The 27,106-nt window shown below is 34.2% G+C and overlaps 1 protein-coding gene and 1 non-coding gene across 3 annotated transcripts; one reads left to right on the top strand and one right to left on the bottom strand.

Annotated features, from left to right (window-relative positions):
- Window positions 1–279: 279 nt before the first annotated feature.
- On the bottom strand, window positions 280–23,127 carry LOC113854031 (E3 ubiquitin-protein ligase KEG-like). Of its 2 annotated transcripts, none has more exons than XM_027484837.1 (17): window positions 23,120–23,127; window positions 18,183–18,941; window positions 16,937–17,299; window positions 16,614–16,844; window positions 16,285–16,410; window positions 15,865–16,198; window positions 15,627–15,784; window positions 14,418–14,575; window positions 12,401–12,522; window positions 12,157–12,291; window positions 11,328–11,452; window positions 11,027–11,131; window positions 10,694–10,927; window positions 3,369–3,699; window positions 3,088–3,276; window positions 2,661–2,966; window positions 280–1,973 (listed from the first exon to the last, which is right to left on the bottom strand). In XM_027484837.1, exons 1-17 carry the CDS (start codon window positions 23,125–23,127, stop codon window positions 756–758), a joined length of 4,902 nt encoding a protein of 1,633 aa, XP_027340638.1. In that variant the 3' UTR covers window positions 280–755. The 2 variants fall into 2 exon arrangements, with proteins under 2 accessions (XP_027340638.1, XP_027340639.1); XM_027484838.1 differs by having other exon boundaries at window positions 296–1,973; window positions 14,421–14,575.
- Window positions 23,128–25,694: 2,567 nt separating this feature from the next.
- On the top strand, window positions 25,695–25,801 carry LOC113856758. Its single transcript, XR_003502991.1, has one exon. It is a non-coding gene; the product is annotated as a small nucleolar RNA R71 (small nucleolar RNA).
- The last annotated feature ends 1,305 nt before the right edge of the window (window positions 25,802–27,106 follow it).

The raw sequence follows: 27,106 nt of genomic DNA, 5'->3' as shown, positions 1-27,106 counted from the left end.
TGCTTCATAAAATTCATGAGGAAAAATAATTCTTTTCATAAAAATAAAAGAATTGGGTCACCTTATGCCGGATGAAAATAGACCAAGATCTTATTGATTTATTAATTAATTTTCGAAGCTGCGAGCATATATATAGAGGTTAAATATCGCAAGTTTTCACCCAGCTCAGTCTCCAATTACAACAGTGAGATCTAGTCATGAATTGGAACACAGATTGGATCATAAATGCTCAACTATAATCACGTTTTGTCAAATCATAAACAGTGGGGTCATAATGCACAAACGCTGTATAATAGAATCAATTCTATTCAAGAATTATGCAACTGCATATTGGTGAGTCAAAAAAATGCATTAAGTTGACTGTTGAGTACAATTTGTACAATAATATGAAATAAACATATATATGATATGCACCTCAAAATCTGGGACTACAAACTTGTGAGTAATGAATATAAATGGGCCAACTGCCAATATTTGTTTTAGCTGCCTTTAAATCTCCACACTCGGTCAGCAAGCCGATTTTCCTATCTCCATGGCTTCAATTCTTTTTTCACTCTGTTTATTAACACCAATACATGCGGCCAAACTGCATTTCAACCTTCACAATGGAGTTATACCTTCATCAGAGCATGTGGTAAGCACATAAAGCTTTCCACTTCCTTAGCACAAGCTCAGGCCCAGAAAAACATAGGCTAAAGAGCTGAATATGAAAATTAAGTTATGATACAAGCTTCCATGTTTCCTAAAATAGCACATCAGTTCTCATCAAGGGCAAGATCAGCAGGGTCTCCTATCCAGGGCCTACCTTCCCTCCACCGAAATTTTATTCTTAGTTTTCCATTTGCGTCTACCCCTACAACCTGTCCCTTGCTGGCATGTGTTTCCATTCCCCATCCCCATCGTGGGGTCACCAGTCCTTCTTTGATCCTTACCTTGTCCCCCACTTTAAATGGCCTAACCCGTTCCATTTCCCATGCTTTGCAAAGCCATAGCCTCCTCTCCATAAAACAGAATGCCACCCACAGATCCTCATCTTCCATCCGATGCACCACCCCAATGCTTGAGTGACTCACTTCCCCCCAATGGTGGGTTGGGGTTGATACTGATGCTTTAACCCTTACCCAGTCGCCAATAGAGAGCTGCTCCTCTGCTACCACCTCCACTTCTGATGGATCCAACATCCATGCTTTGGATCCAGCTGGAGTGTATATTCGAAGCTTTCCATCAGCATCAATTGCTTGTATAGTCCCAACACTAGCATGGGTGTGCCCTGACCATCCAAATCTCGGTTGCCTTACATATTGTTTGACTCTAACCTTCTGTCCAACAAAGAGTTTGTCAAATCTTTCAAGATGGGAACTTGGTCCTACCCACTTTTCTTGCTCCCCGCAAAAGCCAACAAAAACGCTTCTGTCCAATTCATTTCCTTCATACCCTATTCCTTGAACGACACCAACACTACCTGGCCCAATTGATTTCCAATTACTTTCATCATCTTTTAACCTCACCCACTCTCCCACTTCAAACATTTGTTCAATCTCAAGGTCTGAAGGATCTCCTCTCCACAATCCTGGCAATCCAAAGAATGCGACCCTGACTTCTCCATCAGCATGAATACTGGTTATGACCCCTTGAGATTCAGGCTGAGCTCCTCTCCAACCCCACCTTGGTTCAACCAAACCAGTTCGGAACCTGACATACTGCCCAACTTTAAAGCTAGAAACCTTTTCAACATCTGTATAATGAGTGATCCACTTCCCTTTACGGAAACAGCAGGCCAACTCCAAGTATCCAGAATCCTGTACACTATGCACAACAGCTAAACTCTCTCTCCCAACAGTATTCCAGTCATAACTTGGTCTGGTTCCCAGGCTTGGTTTTGAGCGTACCCAATCCCCAACTTCAAATCCTGGAAGCCGTTCAGCATCTCCAGGAGAAACTTTCCACAAGCTCTGCCTACCAGTGACCCTCACCTACAAAGAGAACAGCAAAATAACATTTTATTTTTTGTAATCTTAGGATGGAATCACTAATAACATTCACAATGAAATGTTTTAAATGAAATTAATCTAATCCCATAACAGTGCTCAATATCTTAAGGTTGCAGAGATGCTAAGTTTTCTAAAAATGACCATTCCCAGATTATACACTTGGAAACTTGTTCATTAATCACCGTGCAGCTACTTTCGAAGAAGCTAGAGCTGTGATGATGGGGAAATTCTTATACCCAATATATCCTACTTGGGGGAAAGACTTGGCCAATCAATAATTGCCAACTTATTTTATATTGTAGTATTAATAATAATTGTTAACTCACGGCTCAAATTTGAGTTTGGCGACAGTTTAAAATTTTAAACCAGTCATACCCAGATACAGAAAGAAAACTTTGAATTTCAGGATACAACTGGGCCTGTTAGAAACTTATTCTGTCAAACTTTTATTTCCGTCACAAAGTGAAAAAATCCCCCAGGCAATGTTTATACACCTTTATCAGCTTTACATGCCAAACTTAGTCCATCACTACTTAAACATAGAAGAGTATATTAGGGTCTAGTTGAACAATAGTTATGGAAGACGAGTGTGACATTAATGTTACTTATAAAGTCATTCAAGGTGTAGTGTCATGCACAAAATATTAGATAAAACAAAACTAAGCTTACATTGAGAGCACCATCCATGTCGATTCTCACTATTTTTCCAACAGTAGCTGGTGATTCATTTGACCACCCAAGCCGTGGCTGAGTAACAGATGGCATCACATGAATTTCTTGTCCCACCTCAAACGGAGGAACCTTTTCCACATCAGTGACGGAGCAAGAAAAAGGTTTACTTCTGAAGCAAAAGGCAACACCCATATCACCATCCTCCTCCAAGCTATGAATTACCCCAATACTATTCCTTGTAATATCCTCCCATCCATATTTTGGAGAAGACACTGAAGCTTTCACTCTGACCCAATCTCCAACCTGCATTCGACAAATTAAGAATTAAAATATAGCCAATAATAAGATATGTCACAATAAATATATGACAAGAACAAACTAAAATAGGTAGCAAATGATCAACATCAACTGAAAGAATTGCCACCTTAAAATCTTCCACCTTCTCCATGTCAGATGGATCAGCTTGCCATGGTATGGGTCGATTTGGTATATCTATTATTAAGAGACCATCATTCTCAATCTCACTTATTCTTCCAACACTATGATGTGTCTCACCACCCCAAGCATATCTAGGTTCTGCAACAGATCGCTTCACACATACCCGATCACCAATCTGTAAGACAGTTTTTGTTAATTCATGTCATGTAACAAAGACAGGAGATAAATAAACTGTCATAGAATGAAAACTGTCTGCATTTGTCTTACTCTAAAAGGAGCAACATGCTCAACCTCCTCTGGTTCACAATGCCATGGATTTGGAAGATAGCTCAGTTCTATTAAAAGACTACTGTCTGGTCGGATACAGTATACAATGCCAATGCTTCCTGGTGTCACAGATCCTAATCCATGCTTTGCAGAAGTAAGGGTTGGACGAATACGAACCCAGTCTCCAACCTTGAATTCCTCAACTCGTTCCATCTCTGCTGGGTCTGCCTTCCATCCTCTGGATGCTCCAGGAAACCCAACACGGAGAATTCCATCATCATCAACACATAATACTGTCCCAATACTGTCGCGTGATTGTCGCCAACCAAATCTAGCATAGAAAAATAGCCATCAATATTTAGGGCAAATGCAAAATCATCAAGGATAAGCACAAGGCACAAATTAACAGAATTTGATAGTCAAGCATAGGTTGCTTTGATGTTATCATTCCCCTCTCTAGTATAATGTTTATCTTTTTTTTTTTTTAATCTAAGAGAACTCCTCCTATAGTCCTACAGCTGGTGGTCTCAAGACCGAGTAAATGAAGAGGGTTGTGTTAGGTCTTCAATAACTAATGTAAAACTTATCAAAACATATACTTGGGTTTGATTCAATGCATTCCATAAGTTGAAAGGATATCATAGGTGGAAAGTTAAACAGTCATGTTGGTTGTGAAGCAAGACAAATTACAAGGTTCATGGTGGTTTTGGTTTTGAAGGGTTAATGAGGAAGGACAATCTCTTGATTTCTCAATGACATATGACTTCAAGATAAATAACACTTGTTTCAAGATGCGGGAGGAACATCTTATCACTTATAAGAGTGAGGTCTCAAGGTTGTAAATCATTTTCTTTTTAGGTATAGAATCTAGATAAAAGAATTTTGCAAGGAAATTTTAAGAGAGCCTTCCTGCACAACATAAGGTCCTGGTCCTTGGTGATCATTTTAAGATTGTGTAAACAGAGAACTTAGACAAGTTATAAACCAATGAATCAAGTGGTGGGTACTTAAAGGTGATAAACAATTAAATTATAAGTGGTTAGTAGAAGGTAATTGGAAAGAACAAGATAGTGTTAAAATTATTCGGAACAAGATGTCTAAGAAGGTCATGAGAGTTGTTAAGATAATTTTGGGCGTATTTAGAGGCTTTGGACAAAAATATAAGGAATCCTGGTGGTGGAATAAAAGTATGCAACATAAGGTTACTGATATAAGGAAGTGTTTTAAAACTTTGCAAGTGTGCAATAATGCAGAAAATTGGGCAAAGTATAGAATTTCAAAAGTTGAGACAAAAAAGGCTGAGTCAAGCAAAATTTAAGGCTTTTGAGAAGTTCTATCAAAATCTTAAAATAAAAAATGATGAAAGATATATAAGCTTGTTAAAAATAAGGAAAGAAAATTCAAAGATTTGGATCTAGTTAAATATGTTAAGGAGAAGGAAGAAAAGTTTTGGCTACTAATCAAAACATCAAAGACAGATGAAAAAACTATTTCTATAAACTTTTAATGACAAGAAATGTGCAAAAGAAAAAATGAAAGGAAATTCTACTCAAACTTTGAGATTTAAAAATATGTCAAATGGGTAGAGGAAGACCACTTTAAACAAGGGTGATATTTAGAATTGTGCAAATTACAGAGGTATAAACCTTGTGTTACAATATTAAATTATGGAAAAAAGTAATTGAGCACAGACTAAGTAGAAACTAAGATTGTAGAAAACCAATTTAGTTTTATGTCAAAAATGTTTACAAAAGCAGCTAGATAGTTTTACAAAATTTGATGGAAAAGAACTGCAAAAAAGAAAAGAATATATATATATATATAGTTTTTACTCACTTCGAAAAAGCATATGATCGTATGTCAAGAGAAATGTTGTGAAAGACTTAAGAAAGGAAAGGGGTGTGTAACATACTAACATATATCTGAGCTATACAAGACATGGATGATAGGATAACTACAAGTTTGAGAAATCCTGAAGATGTATCTAAAAACTTCCTTATATGGATAAGTTTACATTAGGGCTCTGTGTTAGACATTATTTGTTTGACAAAGTCTTAGATGTGTCTACAAGTGATAAAACAATTATCCTAAGGGTATGACTTTTGCAAATGACATAATCTTGATCAAGGAATCAAAAGAAGAAATTAACTTTTAAACTTAAGCTTTTGATATGTATACTTTAGAGTCTAAAGATTTTCACTTGGGTAAAAGTAAAATAAAATATTGGGAAAAATCCACTTTACCTTCTTACATGTTTGGTCATGTGCAATTTAGATCTTGACTTTTAAAAATGTGCAATGCAACGCCTTATACTTTTGAAAGTGTGCAAAGAAGTCCTTGCGTTTCTCAGACATCCAATTTCTCCATTTCTTGGACAAAAATACTCCCAAATCCCTAATCTCTCCTCTTTCTGCAGTGATAGACATTTTTTGGGGTATTTTTGGTCCAAAAAACAGAGAAATTAGATGTCTATGTAATGTTGCAAAATTTCTTTGCACACTTTCAAAAGTGCAGGGTGTCACATTGTACACTTTCAAAAGTTAAGGTCTAAATTGCACATAACCAAACATTCAAGGGGGTAAAATGAATTTTTAATATATGCATTGTAACTTTAGCAAAAAACAAGATGATGATTATACACCAAAAGTTAAAATTAGAAAAGATATAATATCATAAGTTTCCATCTTTAAGTAATTGGGATCAATTCTACAAAATGAAGAAGAAATTAATGAAGATGTTACTCATATTACAGATAAGGTAGTTAAAGTAGAAAAAAATATCAGAAGTTATTTGTAATTATAAAATATCTATCAAGTTGAAAAAAAAAGTTTTATTGTACTGTTATACGATCAATTACCTTATATGGTAATGAATGTTTGACTTTCAATAAACAATACAAGAAAAACAATGAGTTGAAAAAATAAGAATACATTACATAAATAGTAGTCAAAATCACTAGCTTGCTCTCAAAATCGCAAATCACTAAGATCGGGTGGGATTGTCGTGCTGGACCGGAAATTCAGTAAGCACGAACAACCCTGGCATGCTGAGAAAACCCAATTTTTAACCCCAATGACCTGCGACCTGCATTTTTTTGACCTGGTTTGCTTAAAACCTATTAAAAAGCTAAAATCCCCAAAATTTATTCAGAACTTCCTTCCTTCCCCTGCTCGGCAATTCTGCTTCACTTTACACAACCCCGTTTTGCTTTGCTCCAGCGACTGTGGTTTGTTTCGGCGACACTGTGATCTACAACCTGCCAAGCTTCATTTTGTGACTTGCGAAGCTTTGTTCTGCAACCTACAGCTTGTTCCGTCCTGCTCTTGTTGATGCTAGGCTGCTGCTGTTCTCTCTCTAGATTCTTTCAGTGTTAGTGTGGTTGGGGCTGTTTTTGCTTGTCAGGGTTTATCTTTTAGGGTTTTTTAAGGGTAAAAAAGACTTTATTTTTTAAAAATAAACTGACTTTTCTTTTTTTACCCTTAAAATGACACTGTTTTAAGTTTTTTTAAAGGGTAAAATAGTCTTCTCATCAGAATACATTACCTAACTTATCTTCCTCCTTCTTCCCATCTCTCATCTCCATCTTTGCTCTGTTTTAGTGGGTATCTGCCTTTATTTAGCTTCTCTCATCTTCATATTTATACTGTTTTATATGTATACATACAATTTTGTGGGATCTTACTATCCGTGTTACGATCCCACGAGTTACGATCTTTTATCCCTCTTGGATCCCACGTAGAATCTCGATTTTGACTAACATAGTTACGCAAGAAAGATATATGAAATAACTATATACACAAGAATACTGGAGTAGCACTTATAATGAAAAAAAATGACAAAATCGATTATGATGGTTTAGACACATGCAGTGAAATCACTAGAAATAATAGTGAAGAGTGAATGACATGACTTTTAGTGTAGTAAAAAGGAGTGAGAAAAACTCAAAAGAAAACTTTAGAGAAAATTATTAAAAATGATCGAGCAATAAATAATATCTCAGAGAATTTAGTTTTTTATTAAGCTCAATTGCACTATATAATCCATATAGCCGACTTCACCTAGTAGAATAAGGCTTGACTATTAATGTTTAATTTGAGAAGAGAATATATAACAACATAATAAATCCATCAAAAAGGAAGATTTTAAAAATAATAAGATAATGCCACCAAACATATCAGCACATCAATCACAAATGACATCCTTCAAAAGTCCATGATATCTTGGGGCTGTATGGAAGCACAGGACGTTGGTGATACCACTCGGTCACTAGAGTCCTCTAGCATTTTATTTCAGTGTCTTTTCATCCAGAATCTTATTTAGTCTCCTGTTAGCCAGATTTTACTACTCAACTTTCAAGAAGGGTAAGATTGCCTCTGCCTCATGAATTAACATAAATGATGTCTGTTACAAGTTCAAAGACCAATTAAATTTCTACTTCTAGACATTTGTGTCATGTTCTAGAAGTTCAAAGGCCGGCAGTCTAATTTTCATACACTCACAGTAAATCTTTGAATACTAGGAAGTAAGGACTCAACAGAACAAAAAAAAGAAACAAGTCATTTTAAAATGTCCATGCATTAATGCTCGTTTTCAATAGTGTTATGGGAGACGAAAGAAACAAGCAGCCTTGAGGACGTGCAAATTTCTAGCAGGGATCAATGCACTTGGTAGCAACTTTCAGCCATAAAACTTTACATTATCACCTTATATAGAATATGCATGTCTGTACAACCCCTTTTTGTGCCCAGCAAATGGTTTCTTTCTGAATCTTATTTTGGTTGTCATTTATAGAGTATCTATATAATATCTTAGAGGAAAATAATGGTTCAAAATATATTAAGTTAGTTTGTTATTTTAGAAGTAATTATGCCTTACTTTTTTGCGGATTTTATCTTGCTAGGAACTTTATCTTATTTAAGAATTTTATCATATCTTTACTAAGTTATCTATTCCCTTATTTGATTAGGATTAGCAATAAGGATGAAATGGGTATAATAGCTAATATATATGATAATATCTGCTTAATGGATTTAGGTACAGGTATAAATAAATACCCACAATATGAGAAGAGAGTGGAAGTGAAAGAAAGGAAAATGTTAAGGTGGATGAGTGGACATAAGAGAAAAGACAAGATATGAAATGATAATATACAGGAGAATAGTACTTATAGTAGAAGATATGGCTAAAAATCATCTAAGGTGGTTTAATCATGTGTAGAAAAGACCTTTGAGGGCACCAGTAAGGAGTGTGGATTGCATGATTCTTAGTCTTATAAAAAGGGTTGAGAGAGACTCAAATTAACCTAAGACGAAGTTATTAAAAAATACATTTAAATTAATCAAATTTCTAAAAATTTAGTTATTAATTGAACTCGATAGCATCGTATGATCTATGTAGCCGATCTCACTTATTAGGATAAGGTTTAGTTGTTATTGTTATATGGATATTGTTACTATATAGCACCCACACCAAATTACCTGCATCCTCTACATATATATAATGATAAAAAAATTTAAATTTAATATTACATATATGTAGTATAATTTATCTTTTTATATCAAATTTTCTAATGTGTACAAAAGGATACACAATAAGAAATCAATAAATAGTAAGATTTTATTAGAAATTGTAACATTTAATGTTAGTGTGATTTTCAATTTATTAGATCGTGTAATTTGTTAAAAACTTACTATGTACAAGCATAGTTATCAATAGTGGTCGCTATCGCAGCAGAGCGACACAGTACCTCTATGGCAACCCTATGGCGTCGTGGTTCAGTGTCGTGGCTGTCGTGCCGCGAATAGCAGCCAAATCTGCCCTCTGTTTTTTAACTTTGGGGGCTCTTAAGGGGGACAATCTTGGGATTTCGTCCCCCCTTTTATTTTCTGAATCTTCTTCCTCCCTCTCGCAAACCCTAGCCCCTCAACTCACCTCTCAACTCTCTCCTCAGCTCTCCTTTCATTTCTCCTTTCATTTCATTTCTGTTATCTCTGTTTCCACCGCTGGAGTATGGCCTTCATCTCCGATGAGACTTGTAACAAGAAAGAGACATTTTCCGATCATCTTCTTCGTCTCCGGTGAAGCCCCTAATGTGACTCAAATTATTTTGAGTCATTTTCTTCATCTCTTGTTGTCTTCTTCAAGCTCAATCAAGCTTCCGACATCACCCAAACACTTTTCAATCATCTTCTCCATCTCCAACAAACTGCACATTTTTCGGTGACTGAACATTTTTTTTTTCTATTTTTCTTCTGTTTTTTTTTATTTCCTTCTTTGTTTTGATTCCCCTACTCTGTTCTGTTTCAAATTTCAAAGTTTCAAGTAGAAGCAATGGCTGCTCCTGCACCCTTTGCTGTTTGTTATTTATTTCTTTCTCTAATTTGAGTTTTCCTTTTTTGCTTTGTTCCAAATTTGTATATTAATTTTATATTTTTCAGCATGTATGTGTGTGTATTAAAACTTTAGAATAGCAGTCGTCCTGCTACCGCTATCCTTGCTATAGCGTTTTTGAAGTTGGCCGCTCCGATCCTCTATCCAAGATTGACTACTATGTGTACAAGTTCTTATTGTGTGTCATTGGACATGTTAAAAAAATTGTTATTATATAGATGTATCATGTGAGAATGACTTTCTTATTTGAGAAATGAGAAATTATTCTCAACCATAGGCTAAAATAAATGTCTAGGATTAAAGCAACTAATTAAAAACTCACATACCTCCTCTTTCTCATTTTCATCCCCAAAATATAAATTAAATTATAATAAACAATTTAGATTTTTTTACCATTACACTTTTACTTTTATTTTTCACCCTAAACCTAAAGTATAAGTATACTAATTTATTATATTTGTCTTTAATCCCATTATATTTACCATTATTCTTTTCTACCTAATATCATTTTATTTTTTTACACTAAATTTATATCTTTATTTTCTATCATTATATTTCTTGTCCCAACATTATTCCAATGTCAGGTTTATTTGGAAATCTTGTTTGATATACACTGTTAGTCTGTTTCTACATGCCTTAGGTTTTAGTAATTTTCTTCCACTTCCCCATTGACAGGTTACATTTTGCAGCCACTGAAATCCTAGAATTTCAACTGTCTATCAACGTTATTGTGTTGGTTAGTCTTTGGCACTTCAAATTTTAGCATAGCATTGAGGGGGAGAAAATGAGAATAATGATCCAAACCCAACATATATGAAAATTCTAGTGTTCTGCAGACGATCAATCTAATGTTGACCTCACCCAGGATGATCGTACTAGTGGTGATTTCTCTACCCTGTGAATCATACTAGTGTAACAGTTATGCAAAACCATACCTAGGCTCTTTTACATCTTCTTTCAGTTGTACATGTTGTCCCCTGTCCAATGGAACAACTTTTACAACTTCATTTGCCAAAACATGAGCCTCTCCAGAACAAAATGAAACAATGAGATTATCTCTGTCTGGAACACTTTGCACAAAGCCAACACTCTTTGGTCTAGCACCTTGCCATCCATATGCTGGTGTTACAACAGTTCTTTTAAACTTCACCCAGTCTCCCACTTCAAATCTATAAACAATGATTAATAGACAAATTTTTAAACATATTAGTTAAATATAGGTAGATAATAAATATCATACACTGAAGAAAATGATGTCTTCTGCTCACATTGTAGGAGACAAATGAACTCCTTTATTCACGAGTGCTTCCATCAGATCCTCAGATATCCATTCTCGAGGGAGAGCCTCTAATATGTCACGAAGTGTCTTGCCACTATCATAAAAACATAACCCTATCAGTCAGAGCAGCGAAATAGAGTTTAATGTGATTAATGGGTTAAATTGGACTAAGATCCAACAGTTAAATGCAGTTCCAAAGTTATAACAATAGTTTTTCATATAAGTTCATGATAATTAAGAGCTAATAATTACAACTTAACAATAATGCAGGGCCTATAGCAGTGACTTACCTGTGGTTTCTGACTTCAATATCAGCATCAGGATTCATTAGCATAACAATAAGCCAGTCAAGATTTTCACGTATCATTTTTGCTGTATCTGCTGCTATATGGAAAGCATTGTCACCATCATCATCCTGACACAGTTACACCAGATCCTTAAATGACAAGGACATAATGGAAAAGTTTCCATCAAAAAGATATGGAATATGTCCACATACAGTTATTTCTACTAAGTAAATAAAATTTAAGCTAAACATAAGGTGCACACACTTATTATTTTCATGAACAAAAGCCAGTGCAGAAGGCTCAAATACATGTATAAGATAAAGAGAACAACAAATCAAAGAAATACATAAATACCATTTCAATGTCACGGAAGCAAATATATACCCACATATAAATTAATAGATTACAATTCATTTCAGAATAGAAGTCAATTATGTAAACTTACAAAAAACTTTCAATATTCATTCTATGTCCTCTCCAGCTTACTCAATTAATTGAATTTTAGTAGGTATCATGTTCCTTAGATTTGTTACCCTTCCAACCACCTTTAACAGTATAAATTATCATTCAGCTCAAATTACCAATAATAAAGAGTGGCTACATCAGACACTGAACTCAGTAATCAATTAGTCATATAATAAAAATCTAATATTATAAACATAACGTTTTACAATTAATGTGAGAAATCAGTAATAAAAAATAAAAAAGAACAAACCACAGAGCAAAGAACCATATTTAATAATTTTGCTGCTGTTCAAAATTTCTACATCATTATAATTATTATTATATTTATATGTGATCAAGCAGGGGGAATGGAAACTTGGATGAAAACCTGCCAATTATAATCTGCCCCAGCAGCCAGAAGCAGCCCAACGCATGCCTTTGCACCCCTAGCTAAGGCCAAGTGAAGAGGTATACTGTTGTGCATATTACGAATGTTCACATCAACACCAGCAGCAAGAATAACCTACTCAAGACACCCAAAACATTACAATAAAGAACAAATTGTCCATATTTCAGCATTAAATAATTATTTATGGATACTTAATCATTCTAAAAGCAGTTCACTCACTTACCTTAACCAAGTCCACATCATTTAACATAGCAGCTGTATGCAAAGCTGTCCTCCCATTCTGTGAATCTTGAGCAGATGGATCAGCTCCTGCTGCCAGCAATATCCGCACCAGTTCTCTCCCTTCTATATTTGGCATGAACAAACAGGATCAGATAATTCAACTATTTCACTAAAGAGAATAAAGAAACAGCATAAATGATATTAAAAATATCCATGTATTAACTCTCAAATTTGAAGTGTTGATTTCAAGATGAAAGGGATTCAAAAGAACAGTATTGAGTCATCAAACTCAAGCAGATATTTCAATTATGATCAAAATGAGCTTTTAATTAAACAATCTAACCTAGAGGTGATATTCCAATGTTTCCACTCAAATGCATGTGAACAGAATTATCATGTTAAAGTAACAAATAAATCCTTACCTCTACTACACAAGGTAGTTAAAATCGGGATTTTACTTTAAATCGTAAAGAAGAGTGAAAATCGTAAATTGAATTGTAGGATTTTATAAAATTCATATATATGATATAAATTCATATTATTCATATAAAATATCATAAATTAGGGGGGAAAAACCTTCAAATCAATAAAAGCACTTAAACAAAGTAGCACTCACAAATCATAATCTATTCCATAAGAATGTAATGCATGGACGTGAGTAAAAAATAGACCAGAATAGAAAAGATGCAAGAACAGCAGCACTAGACTTGAACTCAGAGCAGAAGCACATTGCTGGGTTTAGTTGCAGACCAGGCTGCAAGCACTAGGAGGACTGTTGAATGTTGACAACAATGTTAGGGTTCAAAACTGCTAGAGGCAAATTGGATTCCATAAAAAGGATATATATGAAAGAGGCATCAACTACGATAGGTTTTAACAAAAGAGGCTTTGCAAGGAATTTTCAAAATCCAATTGAAATCGCGAAATCCCACTATTTGAGGGATTTTACGATTTAAATCGGGATTTTACAGCGATTTACTCAACCAGAATTTTATCCACAGTTTAAATCGGTGAGACTTCCAAAATCGTAAAGTTGTAGGATTTTACAATTTAAATTGGGATTTTAACTACCTTGCTACTACATATCACACTTCAGCTTTTAAAATAGAAAGAAGGAAGGATTTATTTGTCACTGTAATGGCACTTCAGCTTTTAAATTAGTAAGAATTAACTGCTAAAGTGTTGCTTTATTTTCTAATATAAAATGAGAACAATTTGAAATGCATGTAAAAAGTACAAAGTGCAAACACTGATTTAAGCAGGGTTACATCAAGTACACTAGTAAGTGTGTGCTTGGTTTAGCTTCTTCTGAACAAATAATTGCTTATTTTTATCAGTTTATTGAGAGAGCTTTTAAAAAAATAAGCAATTAGTTCTAGGAACTAAGTTGTTCCCAAACCCCCCTCATACAATGAAATTCTTACCCCTAATTAAATAAGGAAACAATATAAGGAACACAATGAATTAAGATCTACGAATAATGGGGAATAAACTTTTATATTGCTTCTTAATTAGAGGATTAATTGATTTCACAATATATTATAAAATATTCTAAACATTTTAAGTCATCAAGGCTCCGCTTTAAGCTCTTACTTGTTTAATCTAGTCTTAGATGTGCTTACAAGTAACATACAAAATATTATCCCTCATGCTCTTTGCAAATGATATAGTGGTGGTTGAAGATTTGAAAGAAGAGGTTAATGCTAAATTGAGTTATGGAGGGAGACCGTAGAATCTAAGGGTTTTCGCTTGAGTAGAAGTAAGACAACGTATATGCATTTTAAGTTTAGTAAAAAATAAAATGAGAATCATCTGTTGGAAGTTAAAATTGGAAATAATATTATACCACAAGTTTCTAGTTTCAAGTACTTGGGATCAATTCTATCAAAACCATTTTGAGATTCATATATGATTAATATTGAAGGATTTCTAGATGCAGTAAATAAAAGAAAATTTCAGACCTCAACCAAAAAGTAGCCAATTGTAAAAATCATTATTAAGCATGAAGTTTGGAATACCACTTTCATGGTCTTTCTTAGAAGCAGCTGCCATGCACAAGGCAGTGCCAATAGGACTTGGTATGTCAATTGCTTCAGCTATCTCATCAGGAGTTGCAACTTCCACCCATCTCTTCACCACAGTAACATTCCATGTTGCCACACACAAGTGCAGTGGTCTGCAACACCAGAGAAAAACCATATGATAAATTGATTAGATATGCATGTGTTGGAAAAATATCATTTCATCATAATAAATGAAATAAACAATAATAGCTAACCCTTATCTACTAGTATGCAGGGTTCAATTATATAGAAAATCACACGTTAAAAAAATTTCCTTTATAATATAGTAACTATGGAACAAAACCATCCTACATTTTATAATCTGAAATTCCAAGACATAATAAGAAATAAAGAAATGTGATTCCCAGATTATGAGTATAGTTAAAATATCAGATTAAGTTAGATTGATCCTTTGAAAGAACGTTTGGAATCCAGTAGTATTTTACCTAATTAATCCTTGTAACCATTGAAAGGATTAAGAAACAGAATCTTTACTCGAAAAGATGAAAACAATTTATGACCTTTACAATTCAAATAAGGACAAAGAATTGGTTCAAACAGGAATGACTTGCTTCCTCTCGTCTTTGGTTTTCCCATGGACAATAGGATAGTTTAGAAATATTCTGCTGTAAAGTGAAAAGCACAAAACTATCATCTAAAGATACATGCATAATATCCAAGGATACATCCAAGTAACAAGCTTCAACCTCATCGACTTCAATCAATAATTGAGCTAAAAATGAAGATTAAAAGTAAAAAATGGACTTACAGAAATATATCATCTTATTTACTTCCTTAAATGTTTTCAATTAAACAAGTGGCTAAGAAATAATAAAAATAGTTCATAGCAACTCAACAGGCTAGCTGCATCTTTCAAGATGAAGGTGCTACACTGCTATCCCAAGCAAATTGCAAAGGAGTGAAAAGGTTGTGCATTGTAATCAACCAGAAGAAAGCGGTAAATGTGAAGCTTAAATCATGATAAAATGACAACTTCAACAAATATTTTTTTCTAGTATAACATGTAAGCTGTATAATATAAGCTGTCAATTCATTTCCCAATGGTTAATTAATATCAATTATTTATACCTCTATATACTGATTGACACACTAGGCAAACAAATTCTATGCTATAAAAAATTCTGAATCCAAGTCAATACTCACGTCAGATTCTTTGAATTCAAGATTGCCATTGATCTACAACCTCCATTCTCCAATATCACAAGAGCACAGTCTGTGTACTTCTTGGCAACTGCTCTATGCAGAACAGATTCACCTTCATCATCCACTGCATTAGGATCAGCTCCAGCTAACAATAACTCCTGTTATTTGGCCACATATATTCCAGATGAATAGCTCTAATAAAGAAGAAACATCTAAGCATAATTTAAGTAAAACATACTCGCATACAATCTGGTTGGCCATGATAGGCACAAACATGAGCTACCGATGGGCCAAATCCATCTCTCAATCGTGACCGTACATTAGCGTTTCTTTTGATAAGGCTACAAACACATTCAGGGGACCCAGCAGCTAATGCAAAAACAAGAGGAGGATCTCCATCTTTGTCCAATACATCAACATTTGCCTCTCTATACTCCAGAATTGTCTCAACAAGTTCTGCACTACCACGTCTACAAGCTAAGTGGAGAGCTGTTCCATCGGCATTTTGAGCTTCCAATAGAGAAGATATGTAATTGCTTCCATTTTCTGATGCAGCCTTTGCAAGAAGATCTCTGTACAAGAAATACATAGAAAATGAATGAAATGATCAAATATAAGTAAAGGCAAGCTCAGACAAAAAGTTGTGATACCGACTAACCTAACACCTGCGACATCTCCTTCAGTCACAAGCCGATGAAGATGGTTTGGGTTTTCCTGAGGAACTTCCAATTCAGGTACTGTGGAAGGCTCCGTAACATTTGATACAGAACCCTTAACTAAGTCACTGTATCCACAGAAATGTATAATATTGTATAAGACAAGTGCTGTTTGTTAAACATCAATGACAACTGCGCATTTGGCTCATTCATTCCCAATAAAGTCCTCATTCGCATACTAAATTCCATAAGTAGCCTTCTAAATCAAATGCAGTCAAAACCCACACAGAAGATGCAGTCATGGTTATAATAATAACTTTAACATACTTACTTATCAGGGCTTGCAGGAGGGCTGCGTGGTATTTCCTGCAAATGACGGAGAAATATTGCCAGCATTGCACTAAAAGTAGGCCTTTTAGATGGCTTGAATTGCAAGCACTCCCCGATCATCTTCCACAATTCCCTTGGAATTCCACCACCAACTACACTAGCATATTGTGGAGGTAGTTTCTTAGCCTTAACAGCAGCTCGATAGATTTCCTCAGCACTTAAACCTGCCCAACTGCACAAGCATAGATTTTGCATTAAGAAAATTGAAACAAAGGGAAGAACAAAAGGAAGAAAGCTTGAGTTAGAATGAGTTGCTCCACGTACGGAATGGAACCCGTGCACATCTCCACCAATGTACAACCAAAACTCCAGGCATCTGATTCGGAAGATATACCTATTCCATCATCCCAAAACAAATTTAATGACTTCTTCACAGGTTCCCAAGCCTCTGGTGCTGTATAATGTGGGCTGAGCATTATACACTCCATACAGGAATGGATCTTTGAGGAGTCACACTCTGGTCGAGCCTTCCAACAGGAAGGTTTCTTCAGAATTGTAGCAAGTCCATAATCAGAAACCACAGCATGACCATTTGCATCAAGAAGAAGATTGGAAGGTTTTAAATTCATGCAAACAACACCTGCAGCATGAAGTTCAACAACCCCTCGTGCAATGTCTGCCCCATATCTACAATTGGCAAATTTTAATGTCACTATTCATAGTTGTTGTGGGCAATTGAAATGCAATACCAATATGTTTCATTAAAATGATTTTAAATCAAAGAATGAAATTATTCCGCAAATCTTTTCGAAAAAATTTCACAGGAAGTATTCAACTATTTCTCTGTTTGCCTAGCCAACAAGAAAGTACATAGGTAGCCTAGATAAACACAGACGATATCTCCCTCCAAATATTTAGTAGTCAATGACAGGCAGAGATGTAATAACATTGCATTTTCTCCAAATTTTAACCTGGACACAGTGCAGCCTACTCATACGAGTAAAATCGCTATAACAAGAAAATACCTAAGCAGAAGTAAAATGATAAAGTTTAGACACTGAACAAACCATTCTCATCTAGTCCAACCTAGGGGATCATTATGCAGACAGAGTTTCCATCAGAGCATTGGAAGAGACAATTTCAATGCATTTTCCCCATATCGTAACCAGAATGCAGTGTTTCCTACTTATCAGTAAAATTGCTATAACACTGATCATGTTTTCAAATTGCAGACCCCATCACTTCTTGGATAGACAACAACATATCAAGACTTAAGAATAGCAGGGTAAATTCCATTTTGCAACCCCAACGTACATCATAGCAGCTACAATGCAACTGTGACTTCAGCAGCCACGATTTAAAATCACGATTACTCATCAAACAAATAAGATAAACTAAACTAATCAAACATATAATCACCATGCTTCTTTCTGGCAACTTACTAGTAACTACCAGTTCAAATAAACTTCTTGCAACAAGACTAATCAGAAAAAGAGCCAAGTGAGAAGAAAAAACTAAATCTGAACACAGAAACACAAAACACAATTTAAAAGAAAAGAAAATCCAAAACCTTAGGACTTGCTCCAAAGTGAGCCTCCCCTCATTACGCTGCATCTCAGACTGAACCGATCCATAACACCTATCCATCACAAGGCACAAACTCTCATCCACCCTCATTGTTCCGTGGAAAGTGCACACATTTCTACACCACATCGAAGCCCTACGCAAATCCTCCAACTTCCCCTGCACCCAATCCAAATCCATCCCCTCCACCACCGCCACCTTCTTCACCGCTACGTTGTGCCGGCACCGCCGACCACCGTCCCCGCCGCCGATCACCGCCATCCACATCTCCACGCCGGCCCTCCTACCCTCCCCAATCCGCCTAACCAGCTTCAGGTCCTGGTGCGCTCCTACCTCGATCACCGGCTCGCATCCGCCGGAGCTCGACGCCTGCGATCCGCGGCTGTTCCGGCGCCGCTTCTCGTCATCCTCATCGCCGTCTTCCACGGCGCCGTCCTCCTCCTCCTCCTCGTCGGTGAAGTCGCAATCGAAGTTCGCTCCTCCACCGCCGCCTCCGCCGCTGTTCGCGGCGGCGGAGTGGATGAGCGCGAGCACCGCGTAGTTCTTGCGCAGAGCCTGCACGGAGTTGCCGACGGTAGACACGTGGCGGCAGCGGGGACACGCTAGCGTGGCGTCCAGCGATTCCGAGAACATTTTAGAAAGGCAGTCTCTGCAGAAGCCGTGGCCGCATTGGAGCAGAAGTGGAACACGTTCCTCCTCGTTGTACCGCGTTTGGCAAACCGAACAACAAGGGATTTTCATTTTTCTTCTCTTCTTCTCTTCTTCAATTCTCTCTCTCTCTCTCTTACGTTCTGCTATCTTAGTGCCAGAACTGCTTTGATCCGAATTTGAGCTGAGAGGATCTTCTCTATGGGGAATTATAAGTGGTGAGGGGTGCGAGTGGTAGATCCATGGGATGAAGTAAGGGAAAGCACTTGGGAGAGAGATTACTAAGCTGCAACCAAGTGATCAATTAAGCTCACGATGAAGGAGCTCTAGAGAGAGATTGGATTTTAGAGAGAGAAAGAGGGAAAGTAGCTGAAGGAAGCAAAAGGAAAAGAAAGAGAAAGAAAGAGCTAAGTTGTGAGGGGAATTTTGGTATTTAGATGTGCTTTCTTTTTTTCTTTCCTTGCGGTTTTTCCATTTTCCATTTGTAAGAAATGGGTTTGGCTTAGGTGGGTAGGAAGGAAACAAAGGAAGTGATGTGGGTGGCTTTGGACTTCGATGTACCTCTCAAACACTTTGCTTCATAGAAGTGGAATAATTTTATGGATTTTTGCTTTTTAGGCTTTATATGGTTTTATTCTGTTGTGTACGTCCTTTCTCTCTCTCTTCATTTTTCTTTTCTTTTTTTTCTTTTCACTTTGGGGGGCATCGGCAAGCTGCTAAGTGGTGGAAGGAGAGCTTCTTGGAGTTCTGTGCTTCCCAAATTTGGTGTTGTTTCCTATATCTATGTGGACACATCATCCCCTTTTATATTTTAGGCTTTTGCACGGTGTGAAAGTTTTTCCTAAATCCACTCCCTTTTGAAAAATAATACTCCTTTATTCCTTGAAGAAAATGGCAAAAGGCAGTGATGATAGTGGTGATATGGTGTCATTGTACCAAGGGCTGTGCCTTTTTATTCAAATAAATAATTATATGATATTCTAGATTTGTATATTTTTTTATGTTTTATCATTTTTAGTGCCCATTATTCGAGAGAGATGCAAGCTACATGATTAAGCAAGATGGACAAAATGGAAGTGTTCTAAATATTATATGCTATAAACATGCATCATTCAAATTTAATAAAAAGATTTATATCTTCATTATAAAACTTAAAATCTCGCGTGAAATTAAAGGTTATGTAATAAAATATGAGAATGTCACATTTGATAACTAAAAATACTAAATAATATAGGATAATGAAATAATATATTATGAGTTTTATATTTAGACTAACCATTTCAAGAGATACTTAAGTCATGGAGCTCTCCCATCTATTGAACAAGATTTTTGCATATGACTTTCCTCACTTGGTTAAGCTATAATCATTGATGATTTTATTGAAGGAAATGACTATTATCAACTCAATACACTTAGAGTGAAGTAAATGTGAACAATAACTATTTAAAAGGCGGTAATGTTATAAATATCACCTTAAATAGAATAAGAAGCCTAACATGATACTTAATCATAAGCTTCTTTCACTTAAAAAATTACTAGGCTAGAGTTTAAAGTGTGATATACTAAATACTTACATAAAATTAAGGTTGTCAACAATCTCTAGAAATCGTCTATTAAAAGGGTGATAATATTATGTGTGTAACATTGATTGGAAATAGAACTTTAATATGGTTGTAAACTCATGGCTCTCCTATTTAATATAGACTATTTGAGTTGAATTCTTCTCATGCGCTTGAGTTATAAAAAAGTTATTATAAAAAAATTGGGACAACACTTCTGATAAAAAAAACTTACCTTAATATTGTATAAAGAGAGATTATATATTGTAAAATTATACTTTAAAATGAAAAAAAAAAATATGTAAGAAAGAAGGTTTGGTTTCCAGCAAATTATAACACTCATGAACCAATTTTTTTTCAACAAGGTAGTGATGAAAAAATAAATAAATTAAACAACTAAAGAAGATCATTCAACTTTAGTAAGCACTCAAAATTCTTTAAAAAATCAACTGAAATGAAATAACTATTTTACAGTGTTTTAACATATCTCTTTGAAATCAAAACGTTGACACACCTATTAGTTGGGTTGAAGATTGTAAGAAAAAAAAAAAGAAAAAGAAAATTAGAGCTTGTTTGTTTTCTATTTTTAAAAATAATTTTTTCGTTTTAAAAGTAAAAATAATAAAATTTGCTTGTTAATATAAGTTTTAATTTCATTTTCTTCTTAAAAACAGTTTTTTTAAAATTGTTTTAAAATATTTTTTAAAAATTAAAAACTAAAAGAGAAACAATCAAGTCCTTATTTTATTTTATTTTATTGTTTTAATTATAAAGGAAAAATTGTGAGTAGGTCCCCCCCTAAAATATTCTCACCTTCTAAGCTTAATTGATAGAAGAAAAAAATGAATGTTTCTAGATATTGCTTTTCATAAAGCCCCACATCTTTCTCCACTTCCCCAATAGTAAACAACAATGGAAGACACCTACGCTGTGAAGACTATTATTCCGCAGCACCTATAATCATCTACCGTCTAATTAACAGAAAGCAATGCATGAGAACATTGTTTACATTAAACCAAAATACCCAAATTTTAAATATTCTTTTATATGCTCGTTGTTGAATGCCCAAGCCAAGTCCCCAACAGTGAAGTTGTTATCAAATAAACGTTTTATCATCAGATTTTACTATCAACTAATTAAAATCGTTTATTAACTATGTACAATTTTGTGCTGGACTATCTAGAGTGGATTTATTTAATCTCTTTGGGTTTGAGTTTTAATTCCTTTGAGTTATAAGACCCCAAACCATTATTTCTTTTCTTTTGGACCCAAATTTTCTTGACTCAATTAAATAATAAAGTTGTCATTAATCCAATGTTCTTAGGCCCGTTGGTTTTCAACCCAAATTACCTTCACTTCCTCTTTACTTGGTACTTTCTTTTATTCACCATTTTAACCTTAATTCAACCCAAGTTTACCTTTTGCCTAAATTCATGGTTTTGGGGGACGGGAAGAAATAAGGTTTTGCTAACTTCTCATGCAGTTTTTAAGCTTGGATGGCTAAATGCTCCTTCAAGTTAGCTAAACAAACATGCTCACACTTTAAATTTCACTTGATTATTTAAATGAGTTAAGATTATACTTTACAAAATTGTTATTCACATGTATATATGTATTAGATAATTATAGTTTTATATTATACATGCTTGAAAATTATAAATTTAATTGTTATTATCTTTTATATATATATATATATATATATATATAATTTTCATAATTAAAAGTTTAAATTTTAATATTAAGTCATCTTCTTGTAAATTAAAATTGTATTTTTTATGATTTTACTTTATTTTTAACATAAAGATATTTATTAAATACTAAATTAGTAAATAAAATTTATTTGTAACATCCTTAAATTCTTATTCCATATAAATAATAATTTATAATGAAGAAGGAAAATGAAGTAAATTTATTTTTGTTTATAGCTTAAAGAGTTGAAGAAAATATAGAACTTACATTTCTTTTATTCAGTTTATGAAAATTAAAAGATATTCAAACTACTACAAGAAATAATTTTGAAATTTTAAATTTATAAATAGAGTAAAAATTAAAAATTTATATCTAGGTAATTTATTTAATTCATATTATATGCTTATAAAAAAATAAAAATAAATGAACAACACTACCTTTCAGTAGAGTAAATTTCTATGTAAAATTAAATGGAAACTACAAATTAAAAGTAGTTAATTACACTTCAAATTATTATTTACAACAAGACTTATCAAAATATTATAAATTCACAATAATTAACATAGAAATTGTTACATATTCTTGTCAACTTTGAATGAAAACTAAATTAAAATTACTACAAATTTCAAAATTAATCAAAGTCCTAACAGTGCAGCCACCCTAAACTTAGATTTTTGCTTGTCCTCAAGCAAACCAGAACACACCAAGGGGAATTCAATGCATCATCAAAACAATAATGAAAATCTTTTTACACAGACTTTATTTTCAGTTTGTACAAATTTCTTTATTCCACATCATTCCTTCCAATTATCCTTTCAACAAATCATTCATGCATTCAATTACAATGAAAGTCATACTCAAACAAATCTTTTTATGCAAAATCTTACAAATCTAAGCTAATGAACAACAAAGTTACATGTGAAACATCAATGAAAGATATCATTATCACTCACAAGAAAGTGTTTCCCTCTCACTCATAAGTGTTTAAGGTGAGTGTTTACCCTCAAGATCATTAATTTTACCTCACCCTACCATATGCTTGTCTATATTCTCAATCTTCTTTGCTTAATACAGTCAATCACACATCAAGAGGACCTTTTTCAGGTTATAATAGGGCTAAGGTTAAGGTAAGTATTAAACAAAATGGGAAACAATATATGCAATTCCAAAAGAAAAGAGACATTTTGAGTGAATAAACTTAAAACTAGCATGGAACTGCATTATTTTTCAATAATTCCGTCATTATGCAGCAAACAGAATTTTTTTCAGATCAACAACAATGTTCAGTCATGCAGCAGAATTTCAAATTTTCTTTTCTTACTTTCATTCACTATTTTCTTTTCATTCCTTTCATTAATTAATTTTTTTTTGCAACACTTTGTAGCATATCTTTCTTTTGAACTTATAACTTTGCTGTTTATTTCTTTTGTTTTGACACCAAAACTTAGATAGCTTTGCTATTCTCCACCCCAAACTTAGAACATTGCTTGTCCTTAAGCAAATAAAATCTAGATATCACCCCAAACTTAGTTTTAAACTCATCCTTGATTAGACTCAATATGCCTCTTTTACTTTGGAAGGTTAAAATGGTTTTTCATCAAAGTTTGTAATGAGGAAAAATCAAGGAAGGGATATTAAGCTCAAAGGGTTGAACTAGGACATTCAAGCACAAAAGGAGGTTCATTTAGGCTAACTAGGCACAATCAAAGAAGGCCTCTATCATATATGTGATAACTGTAAAATTGCATATTCAATCAAGAAACAAAGTAAGTTCTAGAGGGTGCAGCAAAATCAAGATCAATCATACATGAAAGAATATATTCTGCAAAGCTCAAATTCTTACCATTGGAATAAAGGTGACAATATCAATCAATCATGTTCACAATTCACCTTACAAATCCATATGCACAAATGGTAAAAATCTCTTTATTTTTGAAGTGTGACAATCATATGAAGAAGTACACAAACATAATATTTACTTAAAATTTAGAAACAAAGAAATGGAATAAGAATTTGAATTATTCATCACAAATGGAGAAAGGAACGTAATGCACAAATAATTATGAACATATACATTTTTTTTTCTTTGTTTACTTTAGCAAGAAATATGACATAATTCAGCATATAAATCAAGAGGTAAAGAAAGAAATAACTCCCCTTTACATCAAAGGTGTTATTCCAGCAAACCACAGCAAGCTACATCTGGAAACTTTCTTGTATGTTGATACTTTCACAGCCAAAAGCAATTGCAAAGCAACCAGAAACTCAGATCGTGCAGAAAAATAAAACTAAAAACCAAAAATTGAAAAGAAATGAAAGGGAAAGAAGTGTGAGTTGTCTCTCACAAAGCGCTCTTTTAACGTCACTAGCTTGACGCCTATTGATCTTTGGTTCTAAGAGATGATTTTGATGATAATGGCTCTTGCTCTATCTTTAAACGTTTTCCTTTTTTCTCACTAACTTACAACTCTTCATTTAATTTAGGACTTGAAAGAAATAAAAGTGGAGGGACTTCCAACAGTTTGATATATTCATTAAGCTTATTTTCCTCCTCTTTATCAGCTTGATATGCCACTGCAGCAAAAACTTCACTTATAATAGAATGATCATTCTCTTCTTCTTTTTTGTTGGTTCTTCCTTCTAGTTTAGTGCAGTTATTGTTCTCTAAATTTTCTTTACTTAAAAGAATGAATTTCCCTCTTTGCAAGCTATCTTGAGCTTTTTCTTCAGCATTCTTTGTAGCTATCTTTTTCTCCTCATCTTTTAGATTAGAAACCTCTGCTCCACTTCTTAATATGACGGCATGGCATTGCTTCCTTGGATTCACAATAGTATTGCTAGATAATCTATCCTCATCCCTATGTGCTAATTGCTGTGAAATTTGTTCTATTTGAGTCTCTAACTTCTTCATAGATTCCTCTTGATTTTTTAAGTTGGACTGTGTAACTTCCATAAATTGTAGCAGTGTTTCCTCTATTTCATTCATCCTTTCAGACAAAGGTTTTGAAAATTGTGGCTCTCTTAGAGGTTGAGATGAATAAGCTTGATAATATGACCATGGAGGCTAAAAATAGGCATAGGACAATGGAGTTGTTGCAATATCACTTTTTATTGTAGAACTTTGTTGATTCCATTGATAATATGGTTGACTTTTATTGGCTTGATATTGAAAATCAGAATGGAATGCAAGTTGAGACCTCTGAAAATCACTTAAGTAATTAATATGTTCTTGATGTTCTAGTGTACATACATCACATGCTCCATTCATATGATTTCCTCCACAAAAATCACATATCAAGTAGCTTGTTTTTGCAACTCCAGCTTGAAAAGTATTGATTTGTTGAGTCAAGGCTGCAAGTTGTTCAAAAAGTAATTGATTTTGGCTGATCAAAGTCTCAAGTGCCTTTGCTTCAAATTCTCCCTTACTTGCAACATGTCGCTCACTGAAATTCTGACACATGCTAGTTGCCATCATGTCAATTAGTTGCTGAGCTTCCTCTACAGTTTTAGTATTCAATGAACCTTCAGCTACTGCATCTACCATGGTTCTTCTGACAACATTCATCCCATTGTAGAAAGTTTGGATTTGCATCCACTCTAGAATGCAATGATGAGGACATCTTCTTAGTAGATCCTTATATCTTTCTCATGCATCATAAAGAGATTCACCATCTTGTTGAACAAAAGAGGTGATTTCACTTCGCAGCTTGGCAGATTTTGATGATGGAAAGTACTTAGTTAGAAATTTGTTCACTAAGTCAGCCCAAGTAGTGATGCTTCTTTGTGGTTGAGTTTGAAGCCAATATTTAGCCTTGTCCCTAAGAGAAAAGGGAAATAATCTCAAGCGGATAGCATCTTCATTTACACCATTGATATGAATGGTGTCACATAGTTGCAAAAAATTATAGAGATGCAGATTGGGATCATCTAAAACATTTCCAGAGAATTGATCTTGTTGTACTAATTTTATCAATGCAGGTTTGATCTCAAAATTGTTGGCTTCAATTGTTGGTCTACCAATACTTGAATTAAAATTATGCGTAGTTGGAATGGCATAATCTCCCAAGGTCCTTGTCATGTTATTTTCAGCCAGATTGTTCTCCTTTGCTAGTGATTGGTTCACACTCGGTTCTTCAAAAGTGGATGTTATCTTCTGCACTTTCTTTTGCAACTTCCTTGCCTTTGCTACATTCTTCAATTGCTGAAGAGCCTTGCTATATCTAGATCAAACAATCGAGCAACTTTATTTTTGGTTTTACCTTGTATACAAAAAGAAAGTAAACAAAATATAAATGAAGTTAGAAAATTATGAAGAAGTAAGAATGAATTATGCAAAAAATTATTGCAAAACATTGCAGAAAAGTACAACTAAATCCAGAAACAACAATGCATTATGTAGAGAAATTAGACAGTTATGCAGAAAAATGCAAAACAAAATCATGCAGAATTCAACAAAAAATGATGCAAAAAACTACAAATTAAACATGTAAAAAACATAGAAAATTAAGCAGAATGAAAATTACAATTATGCAAAAGAATGAAAAACAAAATTATGCAGAAAATGCAAAAGAATACAAAAAAAATTATGCAAAAAACACCAAAATCAATGCAGAATTTCTGCAAAAAATAATAAAATGTAGAAATGAAATTGAATTATGCAGAAAAATTAAACAACCATCCAGCAAAATGCAGAATGAAGTAATGCAGCAAACAACAGAAAATAGTGCAAAAACTACACAAAATACAGAAAAAAAATTATGCAGAAAATTTAGCCAATATATAGAAAATTTTGGATGCAAAACAACAAAAAGAAATGCTCAATCTAGCTATCTCTCTACTACTAATGATATTGAAAGTAAATAATCCCTGGCAACGGTGCCAAAACCTTGTCACAAAGCTAAGAGAACACTAACTAGCAAGTGTACTAAGTAGTTGTAGCAAGTAATAAAATTTGGAATTCAGTTTGAGTCCCAAGTATCGTCCTCAGGGATTAGTTCTATCAATTACCACTTCA

The sequence above is a fragment of the Abrus precatorius genome, unplaced genomic scaffold, assembly GCF_003935025.1.
Source record: "Abrus precatorius isolate BTA unplaced genomic scaffold, Abrus_2018 Scaffold11, whole genome shotgun sequence".
Taxonomy (NCBI): Eukaryota; Viridiplantae; Streptophyta; class Magnoliopsida; order Fabales; family Fabaceae; genus Abrus; species Abrus precatorius.
Note: the sequence above shows the minus strand (reverse complement) of the source record. Positions and strands in the feature narration are given on the sequence as shown.

Coding starts and splice junctions, on each gene's coding strand:
- LOC113854031 (XM_027484837.1), bottom strand. Junction 16,199..16,284: donor GGAGATGTCGCAGGTGTTAG/GTTAGTCGGTAT, acceptor TTTCTTGTACAG/AGATCTTCTTGCAAAGGCTG. Junction 1,974..2,660: donor ACATGGATGGTGCTCTCAAT/GTAAGCTTAGTT, acceptor TTCTCTTTGTAG/GTGAGGGTCACTGGTAGGCA.